At 36.2% G+C, this 10572-nt stretch overlaps 1 protein-coding gene across 3 annotated transcripts; it reads left to right on the forward strand.

Annotated features, from left to right (window-relative positions):
* The first annotated feature begins 373 nt into the window (after positions 1-373).
* On the forward strand, positions 374-4926 carry LOC134258168 (uncharacterized). Of its 3 annotated transcripts, none has more exons than XM_062740714.1 (5): positions 374-462; positions 2400-3050; positions 3165-3221; positions 3524-3586; positions 4228-4926. In XM_062740714.1, exons 1-5 carry the CDS (start codon positions 412-414, stop codon positions 4321-4323), a joined length of 918 nt encoding a protein of 305 aa, XP_062596698.1. In that variant the 5' UTR covers positions 374-411; the 3' UTR covers positions 4324-4926. The 3 variants fall into 3 exon arrangements, with proteins under 3 accessions (XP_062596698.1, XP_062596697.1, XP_062596699.1); XM_062740713.1 differs by lacking the exon at positions 374-462 and adding an exon at positions 1297-1398; XM_062740715.1 differs by lacking the exons at positions 374-462; positions 3165-3221 and adding an exon at positions 1297-1398.
* The last annotated feature ends 5646 nt before the right edge of the window (positions 4927-10572 follow it).

A 10572-nucleotide genomic window follows, 5' to 3' on the forward strand; every position in this document is an offset into this window, starting at 1 on the left:
GTCCGTTACATGTACATTTGGAATATTATTATTCATAAGGAAATTTGATAAAATCTGATCAGGTAAGTGAAATATTGAATATTTTTAATAAATCTTTGTAAAATGGACTGCAGCGTTCTGCAAGAAGTGAACTTGTAAAACTACGAAGCTAAATTATTGAAAGGAGAAAAAAAAAACACTGAATGAAAATTTTCCTAGTTTTTCTTAGATTCTATTAGAATTATTTTTGAGTTCTGTCTTACTTTGGAAAAAATGTTAAGTTCTCTTTTATTTTACGAAAACTTTCGATGACGTTGCTAAGGGTGATGCAGGGTGAGTCGTTGTGTTGTGACAACAAGCTCACAGTAACGGCATCAGTAGAAGCGAACGGACGTGCAAAATATTCAGAGCGAAAAAAACTGAAAATTTACAATGAAACGACGACTTTCATCTGAGGATTCCTGTACCGAAGGGAACATAATGGTATAAATTACCTTTATGAATATTCTTTTAGTTACATAATTTCCCAAATATGGAAATATTCAATGAAGTAAAAATTTATGAATACTCCATATCCTAGATCAAACTCGAAAGAAATGTTCGAGGGTTCAAATTTGCCAGAAAAAAAGACAGGATTCCAAAATTACACATCCCACCAAAAAGTTGAATAAAAATAATGAATGTTAAAAATTTCCATTACATTTTTTAACAAAAATTAATACGAACGAGCTAAAGTCACGTACTTTCTGTAAAAGATGCAAATGTATGTGTTGATTTATCGAGTTACCTACAAAGCTAAAATCCTGTGGGGAAAATCTCGAGTGAAATTTTTGATTTTCTTACATTTTATTTGAACAATTTCTGAGCTTTTTCTTGCTATAAAAGAGAGACACAGATCCGTGGAACGCGGAAGCGGCGGTTAATTTTTGAGTCTTTCTGATGTAGTATTAATTTGAAATTTGACATTTTAAAGCTGCTGGAAACCCCATTCCCTACCCACCCACTTTTTTCCCCGTACGATCGAACTCGGCAATTAAATTTCATCATTTAAAAATATTTTACGGAAAAGAATGAGTTAGAGACACGATACCCCCCCCCCCAGGGTTTTCGAATTTGGACGTTTTCCTTTTTTTTTTTTTTTGGCTTGTCATATTTTTGGAGGGCCAACGTTACAACGGACATAAAAAGATATTTTATAACTTAAAAAAAAAATTTTCTTTTTACGAAAGCAATTCTTGGCATATGACGTTGCCAAGGGTGATGATGCAGGGTGAGTCGTTGTGTTGTGACAACAAGCTCATAGTAACGGCATCAGTCGTAGCGAACGGACGTGCAAAAAATTCAGAGCGAAAAAACTGAAATTTGACAATGAAACGACGACTTTCAACTGAGGATTTCTGTACTGAAGGGAACATAATGGTATAAATTACCCTTATGAATTTTCTTTTATGTACAGACTATTCTAAAAATGGAGATATTTGTGACAGTGTTTTTTTTATGAATGTTTGGCATCCGAATTTCAAACGCGAAGTATGTCTGGGGATCAGTTTCGCCAGAAAAAATACCAACGGTTGTGAAATTACACAATAAATAACGAATGAATGAGAAAGATTTTCTTTCTTAACTAACAAAAAGCAGTTAGGCTATAAAACTTCCTGTATTGTAAATGTACAGTCTAACTATACTTTTCACACTTACTTCTTGAGTGAAATTTCTGTTTTACTATAAGATTTTACCAGATTTTTTTTTCGTTCGTTCTTGTTTTGAAAAAGAAACGTATGCACGTAGAGCGCAAGTGATTGGCTTTTTAATGTAAGTCTTTTTTATGTCGTCTCGCCATGTTAATTGACATTATGAAGTTATGAAGTAAATTGCTTGACCCCCACCCCCACCCCAGTTTCGGTTCCTGTACGGTCGATCATGGCAAATTTCATTATTTGAAAAAAAAATGCAAAAAGTTACAGGACGTTCCCTCACCTCGAAATAGGATTTTCAAGTTAAGAAAGTTTACTCTAAAAAATCAATTGCTGGGAGGGGGTGGGGGAGGGAGGTCTCTACTTCTGGGTTTAAAATGGTGTTATGTTCCAATTTCGTACGTCAGAAATAAATCCCAACGGTCCAAAATTATACAACAAATCATGAATGAAAGATGAAAAGTTCAGGTTTTTAAATATTAAATAGACAATAAATAAAGTTAAACAGACAAATAAAATAATTGATTAATTAAATACCGGTAGATAAATAAATGAATGCATGAATGAATGAAGAGCAGTCATAAGACTTCTTGTAAAATGTGCAATTACGCGTTTGCATACATTTATGTAAAATTAAAAAGAAAACGAATTGCTTTTAAATTTACATATTGAAATTCTGAATTTGTAATTGATAACTCAGAAATTAAACAAATTATTATATTCTAGGCAAAGAAACGAAAGATCAGAGGAGGAAAGAAAGACGGGAGGAAACATGGTCCTCGTTCGTCCTCTGACTCCTCCAAAGTTCCCAGGACAGAGTCGTGTGCATCAGACACCTCTAGCCACAACAGTGAAACTGCAGGCAAACTATCAGCTGCTGAGGAATATGCATTGATTTCTAAGGAGATACGTGACTTTGAAGCTGCTTGTGCATTGATTTCTGAGGAGATATGTGACTTAGAAACTGCTTGTGAAATTTCGCAGACAGATTGTGCTACAAACACTCTTGTCAACAATGAGGTTGCGTGTGATACAAAAGATGCAGCGGAGCTGCAACAAGACATTCGGTCAGTTGATAGTGCAACCAATGAAAGCAACAATGATGCATGTGTTCTCTCACAAGCAGAAGTTCTTGGATTGTTTCAAGGACTGAGCAACACGTACAATCTAACAGAGATGTCTCCGCAGGAGCAACCTTTTCATGTTGTGTCAGACGGTTCCTCTCTGTACCTGGTGGGTCCTCAAAATCAGGTCTACATGTCACTGGTACCACCGACTGGAAGTAGTGCTGCTACCACAACAGACTCTCAAATGGTGTGCACCGTTCACGACAACCCTGACCAATCTAACCAGCTCACAGACAACATCAACAAATCGGTAAGTCAGTCTTGAAATCTATTTCTAAATATTTCTCTCTCTCTCTCTCTCTCCCCCTCTCTTTTTCAAACAAGGTTCCACCTATTTTCTATTCTGTCTTCTTCTCTTTCTTAGCAACGGTTCATTTCCAAGTCTTTTTCTGAGAGAATCAAGGAAAGGCTTGATTACTGGGTAAGAACCTTTCATTTAGAGAATGGTTTGATATAATTGTCTTGACATTCTGTCCAAGTCTTTGTCTTATTTTGCATGGGCGAATTTGTATTCCAAGGTAATGGTCTCAAGGCTTAGAAATATGTGTGTGTGAGGGTGGGGGGTGGGGGGTGTTTCCAAACCAAAGGGTGATCCCACTTGAATTGCTTATTTCTTTCAAAACTGTAAATAACTTTTGAAAATGAATAAAAAATTAATCTTTTTTCTTCCTGGAATTATCTTTCGTATCATTAAAACTTACTTTATTTTGATTCTTTTTTCAGTATGATGCGACAATGGATGTTGATCGGAGAGAGGCGGATCTACTGAGATATCCCTCTCACCTGGTAGGTGTCTCATTTACGCCACTCTCTTTCATTTTGCACATGAAGGCAAGAGACTTTAACTAATAATGAAAATAAAATTATACCAAAAACAAGATGTGTTTGTGAAACACTATGCGGCAACAAAGTTTGAAAAAAGTTATTTTAGCATATAGGTCACAGTCAAGGTACAAGGTCATTGACCATGGTGTCATTTGAAAGAACTTAATATTAGCGGCCTGGAGTATGCATACCAAATATGAAGTCTCTATCTCTCATGGTGCAAAAGTTATGATGAAGGTTAAAGTTGACAACAGACAAACAAACAGATAAATAGAAAAACAGACTGGACAAAAATAATATACGCCTTGGATCTATCGATCCGCGCGCATAAAAATTATGAAAAGAATATGATCATTATTATTTATTTTAAATGTAGATCTGTAGCATTATTACACGCAGAATGGTTCTAAATTGTTAAAAACAGTTGTTGTTTTTTTTTTTTGGTAAATCAGGGGTGGAGTTTAAAATTGCAATTCGCAAATAATTAAAGGGATGATGAGGTGCATTGTCCTCCTGTGACCCTCCCTCTTTGACAGCCATTATTGTGTAGATTTAGTTAAACATTGGCTAATACACTATAAAAAGTAAATGTTTTTTTTCAGTTGGAATGGTCTGAGCGTGTGAAATTCAGTCACCAGCGCAAGTGGAAAAGGCTAACATACCATGAGCCTAAGTACAGCGAATGGGATTTCGTCTGAGGAAAATTTTCCGGTTATGGGACAGTTACTATTTGTTGCGGTGCTATACACTCTTTGGTCCACCCTGTGATATTTTCAGGAATGGGACAGTTATTATGTGTTGTGGTGCTATTAACTCTCTGGGCCACCCTGTGATATTTTCATGAATGGGATAGTTATTGTGTGTTGTGGTGTTATAAACTCTCTGGGCCACCTTGTGACAATCCATGCAAGCCCATCGTTTGTCTCTCTCAAGACTTTTTGAACATGCACTGACACATTACTTTTTAAATTATTTATTGTTTGGCAAATTTTTCTTGGCAAATCATGTTTGCGATGATACATTTTTGGCAGACAGCTACAGTAGGCACTGTGTGCTATTCATTCGGATCATTTTGATTTTTGTCTCTATAATTATTATTATATCTTGATTTTATCTTTATTATTTTGGCACCAAATGTTTTTTTTAATTTTCCTTTGAAACTGGATTGGTTTGACTTTGAACTAAGTGGCCATTAAGAGTTGGTCCTGCATGCTTTAATTACTTGTAAATATTTTGATTATTATAAAATAATTACATGAAATTATTATGATTATTTTTTGAATAAACTATATAGTTTTACATTATCTGTCTTTTGCTTTCTCTTAAAAGAACCCACAATAAAAACTTATTTCCCCTTGGCAATACACCTTTCTGATCAATAGGTAGATAAAGAAAATTGTTCACTTTCTGTCTAAAAAAAAGGCATACCAGGTATCTTTGGGTTCATGTACAATTTAATTGAAATCAGACTTCTTAGATCCGCGCCGTATACACTATGCGTCTTATGCCTAAGTTACATTTCCCGGCCGGTGGCCGTAGATCGGTGGTAATCCGTCGTGTGAGCGATGCCCCAACATCGGTCCACATCGGCCTAGTAGTCCTTAAAGTATCAGTTATGCCTAGGTCACATTTCCCGGCCGAAAGCCGTAGACCGGTGGTAATCCGTGGTGTTAACGATGCTCCAACATCGGTCCACATCGGCCAAGTAGTCCTAAAAGTATTAGTCACATTATCCAGCGATGGGTATACAATGGGCAACCAATGCGTTTTATGATAAAAATGTCGTGGTTGTCCGCCGGACTTACAAAGGCCCAGCGATGCATTCTAATCATAAAACGATGTTTCAGGGTAATCGGCCGATGTATATTACATCGCACATACATTGGTGAACATCGGTCGACTATGGGCCAATGTTTGGTCGAACATCGACCGATGATCGGCCGTTATCTGTTGAACACCACTCAACCCAGCGAAGACCTCAGATTCAACGGACTCTTGACGATGCTCGGCCATTCATCGGCCGATCCTTGAAAGATGTGTAAGCGATGGGTTGCCGATGAGGAGCGATATGAGGCATCGTTGGAGACATCGCTGAATTTTAACTACGAATTATTCCCTACCGATGACCCCACCGCAAAATGGCCTCAGTCACCGTCCGATCACTAGTGGTGCCCGGTCGGCAACCACGCCATTTTCATCAAAAAACGCATCGGTTTCTCATTGTATACCCCATCGCTGGATAATGTGACTGATACTTTACAATAATGGGGTAAACGATGGGTAACCAATGCGTTTTTTTTTTTTTTATAAAAATGGCGTGGTTTGCAGGCCGGACTTACAAAGGCCCAGCGATGCATTGCTCATCATAAAACGATGTTCCAGGGTAATTGGTCGATGTATATTACATCGCTTATACATGTGTGAACATCGTTCGTACGTTGGTCGACTATGGGCCACGTACGAACATCGACCGATGATCGTCCGATGTCTGTTGCCCACAACTCAACCCCCCAACCCCCCCCCCCCCCCCCCCCACCGATGACCTCAGATTCAACGTATACACTTGACGACGTTCGGTCATACATCGGCCAATCGTTGAAAGATGTGTAAATGATGGGTTGCCGATGAGGAGCGATGTGGGGCATCGGTGGAGACATCGCTGATTTTTTAAATATATTTTCCACCGATGACTCCCATCGATTCGTTAAATGTCCTCAGTCACCGACCGATAACTATAGGTGTCCGGGCGGCAACCATGCTATTTTTATTATAAACGCATGGCGGTTTCTCATCGTGTAACCCATCGCTGGATAATGTGACTAATACTTTATGCCTTAGTCACATTTCTCGGCCGGTGGCCGTAGACTGGTGGTAATTGGTGGTAATTCGTGGTATGAGCGATGCCCCAAACATCGGACGGTAATCTCGGTGAAAATCCATCGTGTGAGCGATATCGGTCCCAACATCGGTCCACTTCATCAGTCACATTATTCAGCGATGGGGTATACGATGGGCAACCAATGCGTTTTATGATAAGAAATGGCGTGGTTGCCGCCGGACTAACAAAGGCCCAGCGATTCATTGCTAATCATAAAACGATGTTCCTGGGAAATTGGCCGATGATCGGCCGATGTATATTGCCCACCACTCATGATCAACGGTGTCTTCTAGCTATTCCCACTTTTTGAAATCGCAATTCCACCTATTCCCACTTGCAAATAACAATGGATGTTTAGATTTACCTGTATTTTGTACATTTAAAGACTGAAAATAATGAATTTATCAATGAAAAAATATGATTTATTTTGGATTATTGAAATAATAAAAAGATCTTACAAGAAATAGCAACTTAATACCTAAATTTAAGAACATAGTTAATTATTTGTTTACACAAAATTCCACCTACTCCCACATGAAATTTCACCTTTTTGTACCTGATTTTCAGAAAGTGGGAATAGCTTGCATAAACCATGATCAACCACCCGATGACCTCAGATTCAACGGACACTGGACGATGCTCGGCAATACATCGGCCAATCCTTGAAAGATTGGATTTTTCATAATGGTTATAATTTTCATAATTTTCATAACGTTAATAATGGATTGCCGATGAGGAGCGATGTGGGGCATTGGTGGAGACATCGCTGATTTTTAACGACAACTTATTTTCTACCGAAGACCCCCACCGATTTGCCAAATTTCCTCAGTCACCGTCCGATAACTATAGGTGTCCGGCCGGCAATCACGCCATTTTTATCAAAAAACGCATCAGTTTTTCATCGAATACCCCATCGCTGGATAATGTGACTGATACTTTACACAGAGTGATAACGGCGCGGATCGGAGAAGTCTGATTTTAATTAGACAGGTTCATGCATTTACCCTCTGAGAGAGATAACTCAAAAACTATCAGTTCTTTATAAAATTTCAAGTTTTGTATTTAAAAGTTTTGATCGATTATTTCCCCCAGAGAAATGCTAATACCAACATCACATCAAATTACTGAGCGTATGTTTCACAGTTGACTTGATATGCGAAAACATACTCTATGCACGTGTAACTTCTTAAACGACACAGGCTCTTGGGAAATAAGTTGAATGTACAAGGATATCCACAGTTTTGTTTAAAGTCATTACAAAAAAGTAAATGGTCGCTACAATTAACAAAACAATCTACATGTTTTGAAATAGTTTAAATTAAAAATAAAATGTTTCGAAAAATCACAATTTTTTTAGCTCACCGGAACCAAAGGCTCAAGTGATTTTTTTTCTAGTCAAAATTTGTCCGCTGTCTGTCGTTGTCGTCGTCGTAAACTTTTCACATTTTCATCTTCTTCTCAGGAACCACTTTTCCAATTCCAACCAAACTTGCCACAAAGTATCCTTGTATAAAAGGGATTCAAGATTCTTCAAAGGAAGGGCTACGCCCTCTTTAAAGAGGAGATTATTGTGATTTGAAAAAAATAAGGGCATCTTTTAGGGACTAGGTAAAATTTATCACAATGAGGGTAACGGTACAAAACAATATTCTCGTTTTGAAACAAGGTAAAAGTACATGTCCATTGGCATTCGTATTTCAAAAAAAAAAAATCTGTTCAATGCCTTAAGGTAGTACAAAACACCCCCGGATTCTATTTTTAATAATTTCTTTAAAATACTGGAGAAAAAAGTATAATATTACTACATTGACAACAATGAATGACCCCTGTAAGAAAAATAACAAGCTTTGGCATGATTGCGTCATATTTCATGAAAAAAAATCAGAGAATCCTATATGTTGATCACTTTGGAGTTAACATTTTGGAATGCGTTTACGCTATCTAAGTGCAATTAACAAGCGTGTAACATTCTGATATATAATGCAGTGTAACTTTTGTTCAATAAATAGTAGAGGGCTGATATTTGAACACACATATAAAGGAGTCTCCTCTCTTTCTGTACTATTAAGGTCAAGGTCATATCAAGAGGTCAAATACTGTGACGTCATCTACTGAATCTCTTAATTTTTTGCCATTTTAATTGTTTTAATCGATAAAATATCAGAAACTACCGACTCAATTTTCTTTATTTTTACACATTTTATTATGGGAGCCATTTTAATCATTCTGTTAATTTTTTGCAAAAATTGAATTATACATTTTTTCTTTAGAAAACTTTAAGTGTAGGATATTTACATGTAAATTTTCAATTCCGACGCTATGTATGTTTTATTTTTACTTAATATTTTTTCTCAAATGGTCCAGTATCAATATGACTTACTAAGTTAAAGTAACAAAAAGGTTATCTTTATCAAAATTATAACACAAACTTGCAATAGATCAATTGATTATTCTAAAAAAAGGCTCATTCTCAAGTCGAGTGTCTGATTTAACAATCTTCTTACAGGGGTCCGATCGATAGGCCATATTTCAGACAATGTAGGCAAAATATATGCGGTTGATTTTCGTTCATATTATATATCAATAGAGATTTTGTATCCTAGAACAAAATATCAAAGTTTCAGACAAATTGAATTTGAGGAAAAATTTGGCCTATCTATTGTGTCCTACCTTAAGACTCATAAAAAGATTACTTTCCCATGGTTATACACTTGTAACGCTTCGGAACGCCTGCCTTGTGTTGAGAACAAAAACTCCGATGTAAAGTTTTATAATTTTATTCAGTAATACAACAGCGAAAATAAATAACAGTATTTGAAATTCACAAGTCTCAACCCTTGGGACAAAAGGCAAAATCAGTACAACTACTGATATACTAGTAACTGGGCAACTGGCACTATTTCCAGTAATTTATGATTTAAGCAGAAATTCCCCCGACCAAAATAAAATGTAAAGGCTCTCTATAAATGACTTATAATTAATTTACAAATAAATATTCCCGCTACTAGTCCAACTATTAGCACGCAGCAGAAATATTTGCTAACTCCTAAAATGGGCTAAAGAAGATAAAATAACTAGTTCTCAACTAGTAATTATAAATAAAACTAGTACAATTACTAGTAAAAATTAATATTTAGCCTAACCTAACATTATATGCATTATGTATATACTTCAGTCACTCAGATACTGAACTAGTACACACCTTAAATTACTCTGGACAAAACTTTTGACCTTTCTCCAAGACACAAAGAAAACGAGAGAGCAAACGGTATTCAGCATCAGGGTATAAAATTTATAGAATTAATGTTCAAAACACGCAATAATTCATAACCAATTCCATCCCGTAAATTATAATCAGCCAATCAAATATAATCATCGTATGTAAAAATTATTACAATACGTAAATAAATTAAATAAGTTCATAAAACATAAAGTTACACTTTTAAAAGCTCATTTAACACTGTTTAACATTTAATTTAAAAGATTTTACAATCAAATCTTCCGCCGAAATAACTCCAGTAAAAAATAGATCACCGTGAAGCATCACGGGAAAATACACAAGTAAACAAAGTTATGGCGGCGGTAGAAGTTTCAGTGAAACGTGTGTGCTCGAAGACGATAAAAAACATCAATCACACAACAAATAAGGTAACTATAAGATAATCCTGAATTACAGCGCAACTGTATAATTACGTAATTACTGTAATGAAACTGGTTATTCTGTATATATACTGATAAGCTGTAAAGCTTAAAGTGATAATAAAGAAAGAAAGAAAGAAAGTATGTACAATTAAGCCAACAAAAAGCGTGTAATTAAATAGCAAGACGATGTCCGACATTCAACACATCGAAACACAAGAAAAACGGTAGCTTCGCTACATGTATTAACCAACCAATGATTAAGAAATAAATCTCGTAGAATATTCCAATATTCTATACAAGAATTGATGGATGAGTTGAAAGTGTGCATGAAAATGCTTTAGAAAAATACCAAGATAAAAAAAATGAGATTCAAGAAAAATAGGGGGAGGGATCGTTAGTCGTTACACACTTATGGTGTTAGTGAGAT

Source organism: Saccostrea cucullata, unplaced genomic scaffold (assembly GCF_032062105.1).
Source record: "Saccostrea cucullata isolate Sc308-1 unplaced genomic scaffold, CSIRO_AGI_Scuc_v1 ctg16334, whole genome shotgun sequence".
Lineage (NCBI taxonomy): Eukaryota > Metazoa > Mollusca > Bivalvia > Ostreida > Ostreidae > Saccostrea > Saccostrea cuccullata.